The sequence below is a fragment of the Narcine bancroftii genome, chromosome 4 (assembly GCF_036971445.1).
Source record: "Narcine bancroftii isolate sNarBan1 chromosome 4, sNarBan1.hap1, whole genome shotgun sequence".
NCBI classification, from domain to species: domain Eukaryota; kingdom Metazoa; phylum Chordata; class Chondrichthyes; order Torpediniformes; family Narcinidae; genus Narcine; species Narcine bancroftii.
The window spans coordinates 215,260,978-215,282,284 of record NC_091472.1 but is presented as its reverse complement, the minus strand read 5'-3'; the positions used below and the strand labels follow the sequence as shown (position 1 = coordinate 215,282,284).

At 46.5% G+C, this 21,307-nt stretch overlaps 1 protein-coding gene across 11 annotated transcripts in view; it reads right to left on the bottom strand.

Annotated features, from left to right (window-relative positions):
- The window catches only part of zdbf2 (zinc finger, DBF-type containing 2), a 29,709-nt gene extending 15,374 nt beyond the window's left edge, over positions 1 to 14,335 (bottom strand). The window contains exons 1-2 of one of the 11 annotated variants that reach the window (XM_069933924.1): positions 14,145 to 14,335; positions 13,920 to 14,032 (exon numbers count right to left, since the gene is read on the bottom strand). In XM_069933924.1, coding sequence (XP_069790025.1) covers positions 13,920 to 13,961 — 42 coding nt within the window. In that variant the 5' untranslated portion in view covers positions 13,962 to 14,032; positions 14,145 to 14,335. Of the gene's footprint in view, positions 1 to 4,289; positions 4,568 to 13,858; positions 14,033 to 14,080 lie in introns of those variants that run through there. The other 10 variants (XM_069933925.1, XM_069933934.1, XM_069933926.1 and 7 more) reach the window with 10 other exon arrangements.
- Positions 14,336 to 21,307: the final 6,972 nt, after the last annotated feature.

The following is a 21,307-nucleotide window of genomic DNA, read 5'->3' as shown; positions in this document are numbered from 1 at the left end:
TACAAGCCCAGAGGACCCCAAAACCCAGCAGCAATAGATATTCACCAAGACAAAAGTTGTTTTTAATCATCTTTAAACATGAAAACAGAATCACACTTTAACTTATCACTATTGGCTTAACTAACCTAATTTAACCCCCTTCTAATTCTATGTGTGTGTGTGTGTGTGTGTGTGTGTGTGTGTGTGTGTGTGTGTGTGTGTGTGTGTGTGTGTGTGTGTGTGTGTGTGTGTGTGTGTGTGTATAAGTTCAGAAAAGTTGTTTGGTTCACAGTCCAATCTCACTTCTCATTCCTCCAAGTTCACCGGTTGCAGGCAATTCTTGTACTGTGCACAGAATTTAACATTTATAAAGTTCACCAGGCTTTATGGTAAATGGTTACCACTCAGGAAGGTTCTTGTCAGTTTTCAGAGAGAGATTTGACACCCACAACTGATTTGCTTCCATCAGCCACTTCAGTGTCTTGCCGAAGAAACTTGCCCGCTCAAGGTTCTCCAGATGATAACCTCTTTCTTTTCAGGTCACCACAGAGTTCCTTTTTGTTTCTCTTATTTCAAGAGAAACATTAGACAGTCAGTCCTCTCCTCTTGCATGAACCACAAGGGCTTTGACCAGGCTGAACTAAACACTCACAACTTCCAAATGGGGTTTTCCACAAGCTTGCCAGCTTGTCCTGTTCCAGTCCCAGTTTCTGCTGCTGCTGCTGACTGTAGAACTGTAGAATTGATCTCTCTCTCACACAGAAAAAGCCTCTGACTCTCTGCTTGCAAAACCACATGACCCTCTTAGAACAGCAAGTTCCACAGCAGACAATCTGTGGCTCTGACAAGCTCTTTCATTTGTTGCCTTTTTGTAAACAACAATGCATTAGTGAAGTCTCTTGGGCACTCTCCAAAGCTTCTACAAAGACTGTTGGCCCAGACATGTATAGCATGGGACAGAACTCCAGTATTTTAAATAAGATCTGTTTTAAAGTATTTGTACATGACCTACACTAAAAACCCTGCCCCAATTTATATCCAAAAACATATATTCTGTCACAATACAAATACATAACCGACATTTCAGGACTGAGCCCTTCATCAAGGTATGGAAAAATGTTGGCAGGCATCCAAACAAAAGGGTAAGGGGGGAGGTGTGGTCGCAAAGGCAGGAAGTGATAGGCGGAGAAGGGAGGGAGGAGACAGCAATGATCAAGGGGAGGAGGGATGGCTGGGGGAAGAGAGAGGGAAGGGGAGGAGTCAGAAATGGAAGGGGGAAGGGAAGGATGGGTGGAGGGGAAAGGAGAGCAAGTTAGCCTACTTTCCTTTAATGCCATCTGGCTGCAGAGAGCCCAGATGGAAAAATCAGGTGTTATTCCTCCAATTTGCAGGTGGGCATGGTGGGAGAGTACACAAGGCCATGGGAGAGTACACAAGGCCATGGGAGAGTACACAAGGCCATGGGAGAGTACTCAAGGCCATGGGAGAGTACACAAGGCCATGGGAGAGTACACAAGGCCATGGGAGAGTACACAAGGCCATGGGAGAGTACACAAGGCCATGGGAGAGTACACAAGGCCATGGGAGAGTACACAAGGCCATGGGAGAGTACACAAGGCCATGGGAGAGTACACAAGGCCATGGGAGAGTACACAAGGCCATGGGAGAGTACACAAGGCCATGGGAGAGTACACAAGGCCATGGGAGAGTACACAAGGCCATGGGAGAGTACACAAGGCCATGGGAGAGTACACAAGGCCATGGGAGAGTACACAAGGCCATGGGAGAGTACACAAGGCCATGGGAGAGTACACAAGGCCATGGGAGAGTACACAAGGCCATGGGAGAGTACACAAGGCCATGGGAGAGTGACGCAGAACTGGCCACAGGATGGTCCTTGCTGGGTGCAGACAGAGCCAAGGTTCTCAGCGAAGTGATCTCCCAGTCACTCCGATGTAGAGAAGGCCACAAAGGGAGCACCAGATGCAGCAAATCAGCCCTGCGGATACACAAGTGAAGTGTTTGGGGCCCCAGACGGTGGTGAGGGAGGAGGTATGGGCACAAGAGTGGCACCATATGTGGGCAGAGGAAGGTGCTGGGGGCAGCAATTGGTTGGGAGGGATTAGTGCACAACGGAGTCATGCTCGGAGTGGTATCTACAGAAGGCAGAGAGGGAGAAGAGGGGAAAATGTATCTGGTGGTGGGATCCTGTTGTAATTGCTGGAAATTCTGGAGGATCATGTGTTGGATGTGGAAGGTGGTGGGGTTGTGAGAATAAGAGGGATTCTATGTTCATTGGGTCTGGGGCCGGAGGGGGCCAGGATAGATGAGCGGGAAATGAAGGAGATGCGGGTGAAGGCTGAGTGGATGGTGGTAGAGGGGAAGCCATGTTTGTGGCAGATATTTCAGAAGATCTCGACTGTTAGACCCCATCTTGGGAAAAGATACAGTGGAGATGGAGAAATTGAGAGAATGGGATGGAATCTGCAGGGGACAGGGTGTAAGGAAGTGTAATCCAGGTAGTTAAGGGAATTAGAGGATTTGTAATACATGTCAGCAGAAAGCTTGTCTCACGAGATGGAGGCAGAGAGATCCAGAAAAGGAAAGAGTGTTGGAGATGGACCAGGTGCATTTAAGATCGGGGTGGAAGTTGGCTGTGAAGTGGATGAGGTTGACGAGCTCATTGCGGGTGCATGAGGCAGCCCCGAAGTAGTCATCGATATACTGGAGGAATAGTTGGGGGGGGGGGGGGTGGTTCTTGCCTGTGTAGACTTGCAGTCTGGATTGCTCCACAAAGCCCACAAACAGGCAGGTGTGGCTGGGACCCATGGCCACTACTTTGATTTGGAGTCAAAGGAGAAGTTATTTAGAGTGAAGACCTTTGCCCTAACTGCAACTATGAACATTTATAGTTATTTTCTCTTTTACTCTTGGCATGTTGTGGCAATGTGTACTATTATAATACCCCTGCAGCAAGTAAGAATTACCAGGGCATCTGTACATCGTACTTAGGGGTATGACAACAAGCTCATGGACCTCCAGTAGAGGGAGATGGGACTGGTGAGTTCAAGCCCCAACCCAGACCACTGGCAGGACTAATTTTATTTAATTTTGGTAGGAAAGGATTGTTGGGTCAAATTTACAAGCTAGATTTCCCCATGGTTTGTTCAATACCACAGGAATATTTCTCCACCACAGACCACAGGTTGAGAAACATTGGGCTATGAATATTGATGTTTATTTCTGATAAGATCAGTTTAACCGGAAATAAAACCCAGAGCTTTTATAAGTCTGCAAGTTAGTGTGGAAGAATAAGTCTTATGAATCTGCATTAGGCAAGGCTTTCAAGTTACTGTAAACATGGGAATGTAATCATTTCCTAACGAGGGATTAATTGCTTTTTAAACACCTGTGCCAAAGTGTGATAATATTATCCATGAGAATGTCAATACGTCTCGGGATAAAGAGCACTGATCTTCGCAGACATTGCAAGGTCAAGTGTAATGGTAAACACAAGATGCAGCTTGTGTGAAACTTGGTCTCAAGCAGACCCCTGCCCAACTTCTGTATAAACGTATGGCAAATGCTCCGGTATTTTGAGCTCGCTCCCGCTAGGGTTAATGAGGGAGCTGCTGTACGTCCACTTGGTTTGGTGGTGTTTTATTGCTGGGTGTTCTCTTGCAGCGTGGGCCGACTTTAAAGTTTGTACTGCACAAATTGCAAATGTTTAATCGGATATTTGGACAGGCACATGGTTGGAAAGGGAACGTTTAGAGGGAAATGGGCCACATGCAGGCAAACAGGATGAGATCAAGTCGACAACTTGGTTGGCATGAACGCTGCAATTGTAAATGCTAGGTAAATGAAGGAAATACATTGTCCCTGAATTGAAATTAAGGGTGGCTACAAGCCTTCTCTATTATAGCGTTAACGGTATTACGGCGCCAACAATCCGGGTTCAGATCTGCTACTGTCCTTAAGGAGTTTGTACGTTCTTCTCAGGGTGCTCTGGTTTCCTCCCTTCCTCCAAACATGAATGGAGCTGGTTGGTTCACTGGCCAGAAATCGGCTTCTACCGTGTCGCAAATCATCATTTTAAAAAGATACTGTTTAAATACAAACTTCACACAGGATCACTCAACCACAATCAGAGGCCCCGGACTGAACCTGGTCATCTTAAACCTGGAGGGCTCTCATTTTAAACTGCAGGTCTGGACGAATCTGGTAAGATTGATGCAAGCAACAAAATCATGAAGAACCCTCAGATATTCAGCCAATTGTTTGCCAAAGGATCATGCTGTGGTCCCTACCTGTTCATGTGGCTGTGAAGCAGCCCTACATATTCATTGGGTGTGTCAACAATGAAAGGGCTGGTGCACTGAAGAAGTTCTGAAAAGCATGGATCGGGTGGACAGCCAGCACCTGTTTTCCAGGTCAGAAATAGCATACACCAGTGACGTGGAGGGAGGGACATTTAGGGGCAAGTCCTTTTTTTAATCCCCTCCCTCCCCAGAGAGTTGTAGGTGCTTGAAATGCCTTGCCAGGGAGGGTGGTGGAGGCAGAATCATTAGGGTGCAGCCTGAACCATTAGGGTGCAGCGGGGTGCACTAATCCGCAAGCGAACCGGGTCACAGAGGTGCCAGCAGACGTCACAATGGTCCCACTGGGGGAGGCCACAAAAGGATCATGGGAGTGGTGCTGATGAGCTTTCGGAGTGTTCCAGTAGAGTCATTTGGTTGGTTCATCACGCTAACAGCTTCCATGTGGTATTTCTTTGGTTCGCTGCAAGCCCACCGATAGCAGTGGTGACCCCGACAGTCCATAACGGTATTTTGGACCCCACAATGAATGACACGAGCGCATAGAAGGCAGTCTCACCGAAGCTGCTGATCTTTTGGACCTCTGGGGGTTCGAACAGGCTGAGGCCCAGTTTCGGGTTAGGCAGATAACTGCAGGGTCCACATTTATTACGTGATCAGTTCACTCGACCAGGAGACTTCCGGACAAATTATCGACTTCTTATGGAGATAATTAAGGCGCTCCTTATCTGCACCTTCGGCATTTCCTGTCCCTAACAGGTGGTACAGCTGCTCCACATGGACAGCCTGGCCGTCCCCCCTTATGAACGACATGCTGCCGTTAATGGACTGCCACAGAACCTGCTTACTGTTGGGGCAGAAATTTCTCGAACAGGTGCCGAAAGACATCCACCTACTCCCTGCTGACAGTGACTTCAGTGACTCACGCAGGTTAGCAGCCTGTGCTGATGTCCTGTGGCACGCCAAGCCATATGGCGGGGTGTCCATTAACCTAGTTGCTGTGTCACGCCCAGTGATTCCACCGAGGCCGGCGACAGCTGCAGCAGTTGGAGACTCAAACACTGAGAAGTTCTGGAGCCCACCTCAACGGTCCACCTTGCTCCCAACTGGGAAACGCCAGAGCCAGCCATTGCTGATGGCTACAAAAGTTGGGCACCAAGTCAGCCTCCTTTATCGATGGGACCAACACTCAGGGTGGCATTTCCTCATGGCCATAGAGGCGGAGGTCAGCGTCTTGCCCACCTTGAACAGAGATATCCACGCTGGGAAGTTAGGACTGTTGCCAACAATAACAGCATACGCGGATACGGACCATCCCACTCGAGTTTGCCTCCTGCTGTTTTACCTGGAACCTTCACTTTGGCTGACATGTCTCAGCCCTACTGGGTGCAGGCTTCCTTCGAGCCCACTGCCTCCTGATGGACCTGAAAGAGTGCTATCTGGTCAATTCCAGGACCTTCACCCTTCGAGAAGCAAAGTTCCCAGCCTCCCCACCTTAACTCGGTAAGACGTAAACTGAGCTCCTCTGACAGAGATGTGCATGGGTAGTCCAAAACATGCTATCCAATTGGCGATGAGGGCTCTCGCACAAAGCGGAGGTGTCAGAGAGCAGGACAACACCTGGCCATCTCATGAAGCCATCTACCATTGTGAAGAGGTGAGTAGCGTCCTTGGACGGGGGCAACGAGCTGACGATATCCCCATGGATGTGATCAAACCTGCAGGTGCAAAAACTGTAGTAGGGCTTTGGTGCGGCACTGAACTTAAAGGGTCTGGCACTGGATGCATGTCCTTGCTCAAGCGCCGTGCCACCCAAATTTGCCTGCCACGAGCCTCATGGTCGTCCTAATGGAAGGGTGAATCAAACTGTGTATGGCGTCAAATACCCGACGTCACCACACAGCAGGTACAATGGGCCTCGGTTGGCAGGTGGAATCATCACAAGGAGGCATTTTCTGGACCAAAGTGTAAGTCCTCCAATTTCAGTCCGGATATGGCATGCGGTACGCAGTCATTCTTCATCTTCCTGTTGAGCTGCTGCCAAAGCCGTTTCGTCTATACCGGGAGCAGGTGAATGGAGGGAGGCGATGGTGGTGCAAGATAACGTGTCGGAGACTAGATTGTTCTTCCCGGTGATATTTTAATCATAGTTGTAAATGCTGAAATGTAGGAGAGTGGTCGCTGTTGTCATGCTGACCACAGATCTGGCATCTTGGCAAAGGCAAAGTCACAACCTGTGATCCATCTGGACCATTAACTCCCCCCTGCCCTCTAGGAAATAGTGAAAACATTGTATAGCCAAGTAGAGGGCAAGGAGCTCCAGGACAAAACCACTGTACTTCTGCTCCGATGGTCTCAAATGACAACTAAAGAATGCCAGATGCCATTGATGAACTGCTCCAGGACCCCACCTACTGCAGTGCCTGACACATCCACCCTCGGGAGTCTCGAATGAGGTTGCAGCCTCATCGTTCCACTTGGGATGTCCGGACAAGAGTTTGAAAAGTGGCTGCATAACTTTGCCTGCGGGTGGCACGAAACGATGGTAAAAGTTAATCATGCCAACAAACTCCTGCAGGCCCTTGATGGTAGAGGGTCTCGGAAATTTGCAGATGGCCTCGACCTTGGAAGGTAGTGGAACCGCTCCGTGCTGACTGATGCGGTGGCCTAGGAAATCAAACGACGGCCAAACTGGCATTTGGCCAGGTTGATCACTAATCCGTGGTCATCTAGCCACTGACATAGTTGACGGAGATGGGCCCGGTGCAGCTGGCGTGAGTGGCTGGCAATAAGGATGTCATCCAAATAAACTAATAGGAAATCAAGGTCCCGGGTAACTGTGTCCATTAGGCGTTGCAATGTCTGGGCCACATTTTTTTTTTAAAAACCAAAAGGCATACAGAGGAATTCAAATAGCCCAAACGGGGTAATCAAGGCAGTCGTCAGGGTGACCTGGGATCTGATGGTACCTGGACATCAGGTCAATTTTGGAGGAAGTCCAAGCTCTCGTGAAGGATTGCAGAGAAATCCTGTATGTGGCAAACCAGGTAGCAATCTGCCGCAGTGATGTCATTCAGATGCTAATAGTCCCCACAAGGTCTCTACCCTTCAGATGCCTTAGTTACCATATGCAGCGGTGATGCCCAGGGCTGTCAGAGTGGGGCACAATCCCCATTTCCGCCATGTGTTGGAATTCGCCTTTAGCCATCTGTAATTTATCTGGTGGCCTGCGCACTCGAGCATGTAGGCGACGTCCATGAGTTGGAATGTGGTGCTGGACTCCATGTTTCAGTTGGGCCGTACAGAACTGAGGAGTAATAATGCTGGGGAATTCCACTAGGATTGTGGCAAATTCATTTTCCGAGTACATTACCGAGTCAAGGTGAGGTGCGGGCAACGCTGCAGGGTGCAAAGTGAGGGACTAGGCAAATTAACTAGGCAGTGATTTCTGAGATCTACTAGAAGGGAGTGTGCTCGCAAAAAACCAGCTACTTGGATTGGCTGTTATACATCAGCAATGGTGAAGGACCAGCTGAACCACGTCAAGTCAAAATTGAGTGGAATTGTCTGCGACCCACATGTCCTCATGCTGCTGTTGTTGGTGGCTGGGAGAGGAGGGAAACATGCTAACCTCCACTCCAGTGTCAACCAAGAACCAATGGCCTGAGAGTCGATCCCAGAGGAAAAGGAGGAGGTTCTTATGGCTGGCCGCCACTACCGACAGCCGGCCTCAGCTTTTCCCAGATGCATGCAGGGGGGACGGCAGCGGCAAGCTGCTGCTCCTTCCCATCTTTGATGGTACTAGCACCACTGTTCTCCAATTGCACTGAGGCACCACTATGCACCCAACTGAAAGTCTACCATGCTGCTTAGCATGCCACAACTCATCATCATGGGCTGCTATGTGACGGGGGTCATTAAAGTCTTCGTCTGCAAGCAGAAAAATCATGTCTTCTGGCATTTGCTTGAGAAAAAGTTGCTTGAAAAGCAGTCCATGAGCGCCAACATCCCGTTCATTAGTTCGGAAGGAGTGTGGTCGCCCAGGCTGTACATATAGAGAAGACGAAAATACATGAGAGCAGGACTTTGATGGAACCAGACCTGTGGATGCGAGGTCCAAAATACTGGAATTTTGATCATAATGGCATTCTGTGCATCCATAGTGAGGTCCAAAATGTTGTTTGGACCATAGGGGTCACCAAAGTAGTGAGCGGTGCAGTGAATAAAGCACAAAAGACGTTGTCTGTTAGCTGAACCAACAGAACTGTTTAATGGAATCTATGCAGGAATTCAGAAAATTACACTTGACGCACTATCACAATCACTCGACCTCTGAAGTCGCACCCCTCCCAGAGTTCTTCGTGCCTCCAGGCCATCGGGAACACCTAATCCGGTGGGGGCCCGCAACCACGGATGCCGGTTCAACAATGGAGTGCCACGGTATCGCGTACAGGAGTTGGGATGTTATGTTGAAGTTGTTTAAGACGTTGGTGAGGCCAAACCTGGAATATTGGGTGCAGTTCTGGGCGCCGAAATACAGGAAGGATATCAATAAGATAGAAAGAGTGTAGAGAAAGTTTACTAGGATGTTGCCAGGTCTTCAGGAACTGAGTTACAGGAAAAGGATAAACACGTTAGGACTTTATTCCTTGGAGTGTAGGAGAATGAGGGGAGATTTGATAGAGGTTTACAAGATTATGAGAGGTATTGATAATGGATGAGAGTTGGCTTTTTCCACTTATATTGGGGGGAGATAAATACAAGAGGTCATATTTTTAAGTTGAAAGGGGAAAGGTTTAGGGGGAACATTAGGGGGAAGTTCTTCACTCAGAGAGTGGTGGGAGTGTGGAACGAGCTGCCATCTCATGTGGTGAATGTGGGCTTGACCTGGAGTTTTAAGAATAAATTGAATAGATAAATAGATGGGAGCAGGCCAGTGGGACTAGCGAGATGATGGTCAGCACCGATAAGATGGGGCTGAATGGCCTGTTTTCTGTGCTATAGCATTCTAGGATACGCAGGAGGTCAGAATCAGGGAACGTGGGGTCTCAGGTTAGAGATAGGAGAAGGCGAGTCACTGAATGACCCAAAGACAGCCACGATAGGTTTAAATTTGAGCTGCTGGTAACCTGGGACTGAGAGGGAACAGTGAGCAAAAGGTTGAACAAGAGGGTTGGGAGGTTACAGGGTCCCGAACAGACACAGTTTCTTACCTTTTAGGGAGCTGGAGCAAGCCCCCCCCCCCTCACCCCAATGTATCGAAGCACACCCCAAAACCGCAGTACCTGGTTTCCAACCCAAATGCACAACAATTGATGAAGGAAATGTTCACATGGTAGACAAAAGGAATGTTCACTATATAAACATTCCATCGAGGTGACATCACTGCCACAGTACAGATAGGGGACATACAGCATCATTAAAGAGTTACTCCATTAGATCCCCTTTGGAGCCCAAAAATATCTTATTCTAAAATCCTTTTCAAGTTACAATTAATCTCCTTTTGCCGCCAGTTGCAAACCCTTCTCAACACCAGAGCAAAGGAGTCTTTTGACAATAACCTTAAATTTGTTCCACTCATTTACTGACCTCTCTGCCAGCGGGAGTAGTTTCCAACTATGACAATAGAAATTCAAATACTCCCATTCAGCCTTATGGCAGCAAAGAGAAAAGTTACACTGCATCATGTACGTTACATTTTAATGTATTATTACGTGACAGCAAAAAGGAACATTGAACCTTCAACTGGAAACTACACACACCTGAATTTTTAAAGTGGAGAGGTTTTATGGAGGGAAAATAACTAGCTGTGCTACGGAAGATGAGAGAATTCGGCTCATTTTGCTTAACATGGGTACAATTTGCCTCCTTCGCCATTAGACGGATTCTCAACCAGAAAAGGGCAATGTATACCCAGTTTTTGCCAAACCTGAAGCTCACGGCTTCTGTCAGACGACAAAGTCTGCAGACTCTGGGGTCGAGCACAACACAAACACACTGGAGACTCAGCAGGTCACGCAGTGCCCATAGGAAGTAAAGGCTAACCTGGGCCCAAAACGTTGGTTACCTTTTACTTAGCCAAGAGTACGAGACAAATGCAAAGAAAACTGAGACCACAGCGTGACACATTATTAAACCTGACATTAGTAAAATAAGGCTCATTCTCCTTTTGAATTCTGTGGTGAACAAATAGCAGGCATTCTTTTGTCAAACATCGTCAGTCCAACAGGTGTACATGATGAAAGAGGCAGGATTAGAATGGACATAAATATTGGGGTTAGCCATGTTCTTTCGACAGGGTGTCTGTTATCAATGCCCAAACCGCACAATGAACAATTAAGGGATCAAAACAGTTATAAAAGTTTCTGTATTATCACCCTGAGAACTTCAAAGCACCAGTTACAACAATCCCAACATGTCCAACGTTGCCCAACTTGGTTTCTCATTTTAGTGATTATTGCATCAAACCTAAAAGATATTAGAAAGAAATAGACCACAGATGCTCGAAATCTGAAACCAAACCAGAAAATAGTGTAAATATTTGGCTAAGCTACTTCTATGGAAAGAGGAAGACAGAGTCAATATTCCATTAATTTTCTCTCCACAAAGGCTGCCCAGACAAAGTCTTTTCAGTATTTACCAATTTTATTTACAAAATTAACAGATTGTTCCCCAACAAGCTGTGGTGATAGGTTTCCTCCATTGTATATAGTTATGGTTGACTACTGTATATATGGAGCTGACCCACCCACTGATGACTCATACCCTATGACTCCTCCCCCGTGGTCCTGGGCCATAAAGGTCGAGCCACCTTTCCCTTCCCTTCATTCCTATATCTGGATCCAGGCCAGCAAAGTTATTCTGTATATCGTTCCCTCAGCCTAGTCTTTGTGGTTACTGGTGGTGCCTAACACAAGCTTCTTCAACAATTTAGAGAGTGGGGAAGTTCCCAACGCCACGTATGGAAACACATGACCTATTTATTGCTACTTGTTATTGGAGACCTTCTGCATAAATTGGCCACCATATTTCCTGCAACAGTGCTGTACCTGATATAAATCAATATAAATAAGTTCCGCAACCGTTGACAACTGTGGAGCATAAGAAATGCACTTAAAATATTTATGCCAGCATTCCACTTCAGCGGAAGGCCAGATAGCTAACAAAAGCACATCGCTGCTTTATTAAACTGGTTGGGTGGACCCAAGATGGTAATTAGTGTAGTGGCTATTTGATAAAAGTATATTACTAAAGCATTTAAATCCACTCTTGCTTAGCCAGCTGCACTCAAATACATTTAAAAATCACACAGACAACAAGGGGGACATTTCTAACCATAAACACTGCATTTTCCTGCATGGGATTCAAGTTAATGGACCCAGATGAATGGTAAACATTTGACAATTAACTTAGGAGCAACATGGAAGGAATTCTAATCTATCGCACTCACTGTGCAAAACTCCCAGATTTTCTACAACCTTTTTGCTCCTTTTAGAATGCCACTCCAGCTTGAAGGCAAGATTCTAGAACCACTACCCACCCAGAAAAGTAATAATCTGCAAACCAGCGATTGCCAAAGAAGTAAAACGTGAAAGTCTGCAGACACTGTGGTTGAAGTTTAAAAAAAACAATGGCAGAGAAGCTTAGCAGGTCAGCAAAGATAAAGATACGTAACCAATGTTTTGGCCTTGATCAAGGTATGGGCATAACGTGGATAGGCGCCCGCACAAAATGGTGGGGGGGTGGGGAGGGGAGGAGCCCAGGCCCAGAGGAAGGAGGCCCATCAGGAAACAGGGGCAAGGGTTGTTGGCTGTGAATGGAGAGCTGGAGGAAAGAAGACAAAGGGATGGGGAAGAACAGACTTGTTCTGGGAGAGAAGTCGACATTAATGCCATCTGACTGGAGAGGATGGAAAATTAGGTGCTGTTCCTCCAATTTCAGGTTGTCTTGGTTTGACAGTGCACGAGGTCATGGACAGACACGTCAGCATGGGAGCATGACACAGAATTGACATGGTAGGCCACCAGGAGATCACCATCACTGATGCGGACAGAGTGAAGTGATCTCACAGCCTGCGTCCATTCTCTCCGACACAGAGAAGGCCACAGTGGGAGCACCGGATGCAGTCGATACACAAGTGACTGTCTGGGGCCCTGAACGGTGATAAGTGCAGCCATAGGGGAGAGGTGCCAAGTAGTGAGATAGTCACAGAGAGAACTGTCCCAGCAGAAGGCAGGGAGGAGAAGAGGTGTCTGGTTTCCAGAGAAGGCCATGGCAATCATTTCAAGGTGCAGCATTTTACAATGTAAAAACAGCTATACTCGTGAGGTATCAGCCAATCCGAATTGATCAGTGCATTTACAAGTGGCACCTTCCATTTGGAAGGGCAGAATCATTTGCCTCGTGTTTACGGAGGTAGCCTTCACAAAATGTATCTAGGCGCAGATTGTGAAAGGAAAATACGCTCATGTTTAAGGAGTATATCAACATTTTCCTTTCCACTCACATCCCACTTTAAGTAATCCCTCTGCCATCGGTGCTCTGGGATTAGTAAGGGATTGCTTAAGGTGGGATGTGGGTGGGAAGGGAAGGTTGAGAATCACGGCTCTAGATCCAATTGTCACTGAAATATTTGGTTTGAGAAAAATTGCCGTTGGCCCATTTTCTTTGGAGATCTGAAACCGTGCACAGAACGAGTCAATGAGGGATGATTTAAAAAGTGGTATTCAAACTTTTTATTTCCACTCACGTCCCATCTTAACCAACCCCTTACACAGACCACCGCTGGCAGAGGGATTATTTAAAGTGGGATGTGAGGGGAAGAAAAAAGGTCGATAACCACCGGTGTATGTGATGCTCATCGCCCTGCAACCCCTTACCACTCACAATTTACTTGTGGGGGTGGTTGCCGTGGATTAAAATTAAGTTTCAGGAGCACAGATAAACTATTCAAACAGAATTCAATGTACAACAGGATATTATTCAGTTGAGTACACGGTATTTCCACTCCCCCCCCCCACCTCAACTGTTCACGTTATCACCCCACCCCCCCCCCCCCCAATAAAACTGACAAACTCTCGCTGAACAGTACTGTCGCGGGGTGAAACTGACACTGGAGAAGTGGCAACACTGGAGAAGTGGCAACACTGGAGAAGTGGCAACACTGGAGAAGTGGCAACACTGGAGAAGTGGCAACACTGGCGAAGTGGCAACACTGGCAAGTGGCAACACTGGCAAGTGGCAACACTGGCAAGTGGCAACACTGGCAAGTGGCAACACTGGCAAGTGGCAACACTGGCAAGTGGCAACACTGGCAAGTGGCAACACTGGCAAGTGGCAACACTGGCAAGTGGCAACACTGGCAAGTGGCAACACTGGCAAGTGGCAACACTGGCAAGTGGCAACACTGGCAAGTGGCAACACTGGCAAGTGGCAACTGACGCGCTGCAATCCTCGCCTCCTTCCCGCAAGTCTCGCCAACGATTCCCACGCACACTGCCCTCCCAAAGGCTTCAGCTCCCCTCCCCTTCTCCTTCTCTCCTTCAACCCCCTCCCCTTACCGTGTGTTTCCGAGCGCGCCGAATGTGCTTCCACCCTTACGGTCAGAGTTCAGCTTCTTACCCTCACTACTTCCTGGCCACTTTTAAAGGGGTAGCGAATCATTTACTGGCTGCCGACGCCGAATGCGTGGCCGCGCCCCCCTTTAAAGGGATGGCCCGGCTGCATTGTCCTCCCTGTCACGACACAGGAGGCGGAGAGAGAGTCAGAGAAAATAGGTTTACCAAAGACAGTTGCAGCAGGGAAGCGAGTGCATGTCCTCGGGCACGAACAGGAGAAAAGTTTCACCTGCCTCGGAGATTCCCTTGGGGTAGCTCAGAACTCCCGATCACAACATGCGGGAAGAGCTGGTGCTCTCTGATGTCGGTCCAAGCAGCAGGAGAGAGAGAGAGACGAGGGCGAGCAGAGCGCTTCGGTCGACTCACTCACACAGCTCTTGCCCCCACCCCCAATGCCTCGTCAACTACGTTCGATTGCTTTTAAAACAGTTTTAAAAAACTCAACGCCTTCGGGTCACTCGAACAGTTAACCGACACAAGTAGCATGACGTTTGGGCTTCGGTCAGAAGAAGCCAGTGCTTCTCAACCTTTCGCTTCCCACTCACATCCCACTTTAAGTAATCCCTCTGCCATCGGGGCTCTGTGATCAGTAAGGGGTTGCTTAAGGTGGGATGTGGGTGGGAAGTTTGAAAACCACTGTTTTAATCGTCCCTCATTGACCCGTTCTGTGCACGGTTTCAGATCTCCAAAGGAACTGGGCCAATGACCATTGTTGTCAAACCAAATATTTCAGTCATAATGCAGTCGAGAGCAGTGATTCTCAACCTTCCCACTCACACCTCCCTTACTAATCTCAGAGCACCAATGGCATGGGGTGTGAGTGGAAAGAAAAAGGTTGAAAACCACTGAGGTTTTTTTTTAAAAAAACATCTATGCATACCAATGAAGATAATAAACTGAGTAGGCTGGAGATGGACTGTCGTGTGCTGTGTTGAAGTTCTGGCAAGCTAATTCATCCCCGAATAGCCATTTACACTCAGGGATTTGGCTTCACTTAAACAAAAATGTCACTGTCAAATGGAAGGCTAGTTGATGGCCTTTTGAAGAATGCCAGCCCAAACACCATCACTGCTACACTCCCCGACATCAATCAGCAGGTGGACCATTTGATAATCCTGATGGAAATCTTCCATGGCTCACATTACATGGGGGGGGGATACGCTGACCAACTTTATAAGTTGTCAGACACTGCGTTCGAGTGCCAGACACAAACGGTGCTGGGGAAACTCACGCTTGGATCCCAGTCTGACGAGGAGTGAATTAAGCAGTGCTTTCTTTCCAACAAAACGTGCATTCAGCATACAGAAAAAATGTCATTTAAATCAACACCAACTCATTTTAAAGGGCCTTATTTTCCACCCAATATCAAAATATTACCACTATATTCCAGGATTGACACACACTAGATTATCAAGTTGTACAGATCAGACGCTGTGTGGTTGGTGCACCAAATGTGGTTGGAGACATAGGAAGACATGCGATAACCGTTGATTGGACATAGTATTCCAAATTTAATGACAAACTCATGGTAACTCAAAAGGAGGGGATTTGATCAACCAAATCAGTTTTATATAACTATCTTAATGCTTTGTGAATTCTTAGACCAATTTGGGCCACAAATTTATCACCTTCAATGAATTTTTATCATGTACAATAAAATGATGACATCACATATCTTTGACATAATCCCAGGGAGTCCATCAGAATTTATTGGCAGAAACATGGCACAAAATTTATTGTTTTGTGGTCACATTACAGGTGCATAATTGCTATTAATTATATTTTAAAAATTAACACAAGAGAAACTGAGGTAGCATTCATGGTTCATTGGGAAATCTGATGCAGGAGAGGAGGAAGCAGTTTCTGTGCCGCTGGGTGCTCGTCTTCAGGCTCCTGTATCTCCTTCATGATGGTAGCAGAGTGAAGAGGGTAGAAATAGCCAATTCCAAATGCTTATATTTTATTTCATAATGTTTGATTTGCCTAAAGCCATTCAATATTTCTCCACTGGGAACAATTCCTGATAAGCGAGCAGGGCATGGCCTGGATGGTGGGGATCGTTGAGGAGAGAGGCTGCTTTATTTAGACATGGCCTCTTGTAGATGTCATTAATCAGATTTATCGTCAGAGTACATACATGACATCACATACAACCCTGAGATTCCTGCGGGCCAGGCAGAATTTCTAATTACCAGTAACCGTACATTGTACTTAAAGAAATGTAAACAAACTAACTGTGCAAATTCAGCAAATAAATATTCAGTAAAAAATGATGAGCAAAACTGATGGAGATTGTGGAGAAGTTCTTACCAGTCCTCACTGATTGTGGTCTGGAGGTGAGGAAATCCAGGATCCAACTACACAGAGGGGTGTTTTGTGTCCCAGGTCTTGGAGTTTGCTGATCAGTTTTGAGGGGATGATGGTGTTGTAGTGGTTCTCAACCTTTTTCTTTCCACTCACATCCCACTTTAATATGCCATCGGTGCTCTTTGATTAGTAAGGGACTGTTTAAGGTGGGATATGGGTGGGAAGGGAAAGTTGAGAATCACTTGGCTCTAGAGCCAATTGTGACTGGAAGATTTTGCTTGAGAAAAATTGTCATTGGTCCATTTCCTTTGGAGTTCTGAAACCGTACACATAACGAGTCAATGAGGGACAATTAAAACAGTGGTTTTCAAACTTTTTCTTTCCACCCACATACCTTAACTAATCTCTTACTAATCATAGAGCACCAATAGCATAGGGATTACTTAAAGTGGTATGTGAGAGGAAAAAAAGGTTGAGACCTACTGCAATGAGTCCCTGATTGAGTGTTGTTGAGGAGACTGATGGTGGAGGGTAGCAGCTGTTCCTGAACCTGGTGGTACGAGTCTTGTACCTCTTTCCTGTTGGCAGCAGCGAGAACAGTGTGTGCTGGGTGGTGTGGATCCTTGATGATTGCTATTGCTCTCCAATGGCAGTGTTCCCTGTAGATTACCTCGATGATGTGGGGGGGGGGGGGTTTGCCTGCAATATCATGGGCCGTGTCCACTACCTTTTGCAGGGCTCTATGCTCAGGGGTATTGGTGTCCCCACACCAGACTGTGATGCACAGCACACTTTCTGCCTCACATCTGTAGAAATTTGCCAGAGTTTCTAATGTCATACCAAACCTCTGCAAAGTCTTGAGGAAGTTGAGGCACAGACATGCTTTCTTCATAATGGGCCCAGGAAAGGTCCTCTAAGGTTGTGACCCCAAGAACTTAAATTTGCTCACCCTTTCAACCTCTGATTTCCCAATGATCATTGGATTGTATACCACTGGTTTTCCCTTTCTGAAGTCAACAGTCAGCTCCTTCGTTTTGGTGACATTGAGTGCAAGGTTGTTGTTGGTGCACCATTCAGCCAAGTTTTCAAATCTCCCTCCTGTCCGCTGACTCATCGCAGATGATGTCGTTGTACTGAGCCACAGTCATAGATGAATAGTGAGTAGAGCTGGGGAGGGGCGATGTTGTGGGTAAGAACACAGCCCTGTGGTGTTCCGGTACTGATGGAGATTGTGGAGGAGAGGTTCTTACCAGTCCTCACTGATTGTGGTCTGGAGGTGAGGAAATCCAGGATCCAACAACACTGTGGGGTGTTTTGTATCCCAGGTCTTGGAGTTTGCTGATCAGTTTTGATGGAATGATGATGTTAAATGCTGAACTGTCGTTGATAAAGAGCATCCTGATGAATGCACCTTTGTCGTCTAGATTTTCCAGGGCTTTGTGTAGAGCCAGTGAGATGGCATCCGCCGTAGACTTGTTGCTATAATAGGCAAACTGGTACGTATCCATGTCACCATCGAGACAGGAGCTGATCTGCTTCAACATCAACCTTTCAAAACACTTAATCACTGTTGATGTTGGTGCTACTGGTTGATAATCATTAAGGCAGGTTAATACACTCTTCTTGGGCACCGGTATGATTGACGCCTGTTTGAAAGAGGTGGGGACCACGGCTTGCTAGAGTGAGATGTTTAAGGTATCCATGATTACATTGGAAGGTTGATCAGCACAGATTTTTAATAGTTGGCCGGGAACTCTGTCTGAGGCTTTCCTCGAACTTGCTCTCCTGAAGCCAGCCTGCACGTCATCCTCAGATATGGACAGGGTGGGATCATCAGGGGACATAGGGGTACACAGTGTTGGTTCTACCTTGTCCTTGAATTAGATATAAAAGGCATTGAGTTCATCTGGGAATGAAGGTTTGTCGTCTCCTACTGCATCACAATTGGGTTTGTAGCAGGTTAGGCCCTGCCACAGCTGTCGGGCGTCTCTTCGTGCTTTCCATTTTTGTCCAGAAACTTCACTTCGCCCGGGAGATGGCTTTCCACATGTCATCCTTCTGTAGTGATCTGGATCTCCAGACTTAAATGCCTGTGATCTAGCTCTCAGCAGGTTCTGGATTTCATTGTTCATCCAGGGTTCCTGGTTGGGGAAAACCCTGAACGATTTGGAGGGGGCACACTCATCCACAGCCCCTTCGATAAAGCCCTGGTGTAATCGTTCAGATTCTCAGCTGAGTTCTTGAACACTGCCCAATCCATGGACTTGAGGAAGCCCTCCTTCAGCCTCCTGTGACCATCTTCCAGCTGTCCCGATCTCCAGTGCCTTAATGGAGTGAAGGCTGGCACCCATGATGGGGCTGGCCAAGTTCACAACTATGTAGTCATTTCCTGACACCTCCATCCCAGTCAGTGAGGCAGTCAGAATACCCTCCACGGTCCGCCTGTAGAAATGTGCAAGTCTTTGGCGACATACCGAATCTCCTCAAGCTTCTTATGAAGTATAGCCACTGCCGGGCCTTCTTTATGAATGCGTTAACGTGGAGGTCCCTGGACAGATCTTCAGAGATGTCGACACACAGGAATATGAAGTTCTTAACCACTGCTGGTTTGTGTTCTCCTGATTTCCGTCCTGAAGTCCACAATAAATTCTTTAGTTTTGCTAACATTGAGTGTCAAAGTTGTTATTGTGATATCACTCAACTCGCTGATCTCTCGCTCCTGCATGCTTGCTCATTGCCGTCTGAAATCCTGCTGACAACAGCACCATCAGCAAATTTAAATTGTGTTTAGCCAATCAGAGCGAGTAGAGCTGTGGGCTAAGCATGCATCCTTGGGCAGCACAGTTGACGTAGCAGTCAGCACATTTTTGCAGTGCCAGCAACTGGGGGTTTAAATCCTTCAGTCTGTAAGGGGTCGGTACGTTCTCCCCGTGTCTGCATGGGCTTTTCCTGGGATTTCTAGTTTCCCCCCACTGTTCAAAATGTAGGTTAATTGGGCTCGTGGGTCAAAATGGCCTGTTACCATGCTGTATGACAAAATTCAAAAAAAGTGCGTGTTGATTGTCACCGAGATGTTGTTCCTGATTGGTACTGACTGCAGCCTTCCAATGAGGAAATCAAGGATCCAGTTACACTGGGAGATGCAGAGGCCTATGTTTTGGAGCTTGGTGACCAGTACTGAGGGGATGATGGTGTTGAAACCTAGTTGTAATCGATGAAAAGCTGTTGGCCCGTGATCCAGGGCTGCTGAGTGAAGAGCCAGTGAGATTGCACCTCCTGTGGAGCAATTGTGGCATTAGAATTGCAGTGGATTCCGATCTTGACTTCAATACGAGTCGATTCTGGCCATGACCAACCTGTCAAAGTATTTCAATCACAGATGTTATATTCACCCTCAGCAGCTAATGTATCTCTAATATCTCTTCCACATATTTCCTAGACTGGGAGTATAACTCTGCGGAATACAACTAACTTAACATGATAACTCTAATTAGAATCAGCAAAGCCAAGAGAGTTCCAGAAATTTGCAAGGCTTTGCATATGTTCAGAATCAATTTTCCAAGGAACTTTGGATCAAACAGCCAGAACTAAAATCTATGATGCTGACAGAGCTCCCTCAAAAGTAGTCTCTTAATTAGTTCCGGCTCAACAGATTTATAAATTGTTCAGGCATTAAAATATTTGCTAACTTCCTCAGAGTGTGCAATTTTCCCTTTACAGCAGAAGCTTGCAAAATGCAATGAATGATTAAAAGACATTTTAACAACTGTTTGGAATAAGCACCCCCCCCCCACCTCTAAATTAGGCCAGTAATCCGATGACAAGCTTGATCCAAATATATTTTATGCCTTTACTTGCATTTTAACTTGTTTTCCAAAATATGGTTTCATCATATGAAACAATGTACCAGCATCCTGCTTTTGGGACCATGCTCTTCCACCTACCCCTCACCCTTCCCAACACCATTCTGTTCGAGCCCCTAACTACATGTTTTCAGACTTGAAGGGCTCAAGCCTGTAACATTGCTTGTATATCTTTGTAGAGTGCACAGTTTCACCAGCTGAGTTTCTCCAGCATTGTTTTTCCTTCAACCACATGGTCTTGCAGACTTTCATGATTTACTTTTTCCCTTTGAGAAGTGATGGGTCATTTAAAGCTGGAAGTGAGACTTGCCTCAAAGACAGCACAAAATATTTGCAAGGGGAATGTGTCCTGGCAAAATTTCAACTTGGTAGAGTTTTTTGGATTTTGCTTATCATAAGTAGTTGCTATTAACAAAATTAAACTGGCTATAATTTAGATCTAATTCATTGAACACAATAGGGTTGGCTCAACAAATGCAAAAGAAACACTAATTAAATGCTCGGGGCAGAGGGAAATGAAAAAACTCTCGTTTTATTTCAATTAAATTTTGGAGCGGATGGTAAAGGCAGCAGTAATTGTACATTCTAAATTGCCATTGAGAAGTACTGAATCCCCTTCCTGAATTGATCGAATTCTTGCAAAAGTACACTTAAATACTTCTGGGAAGTTCCAGGATGTAGAGAGCTTTTACAGGAAAGACAATTAATTCCCAAGTCAGTGTACAGATTGGGAGGGGTTGATGTATTTCAGTGTTCAAAATCACCTGAAGCTGTTTGATGTTCATTTTTGGGAACAATAGCCTTGGTCAGTAATTGTAGTGTTTTATATTGTACATTGCAACCACTGTGTGCCAGTAGCTGAGGCAAAGAATGTGGAGCTGAAGTTTCACAGGCAATTTTCTCTGATTATATTCAATTTTCTTCTGTTGTTGGGAGTTGTTGATTTCCAGCCAGAGTATTCCATCTCACTCCCAGCATGTGCCTCGTAGAGAGTAGGAAGGCATGAGGCAAGTTGTTTGCAAATAGGAAACCCAGCCATGCTTTTCATGACTGGTCCAGTTTGAGTCCCTGTTCAATTGCAGCCTCCAGTATGTTGATGGTAGGGATTTTAGGCGATTCCAGTTGCCACAGAGGATGGCCTCTTGATAGGAGATGGTCATTGACACAAACAGTCCAAACCTGAATATTACTGCATGCAAGGGTGGATGTTCCCACTTGATGA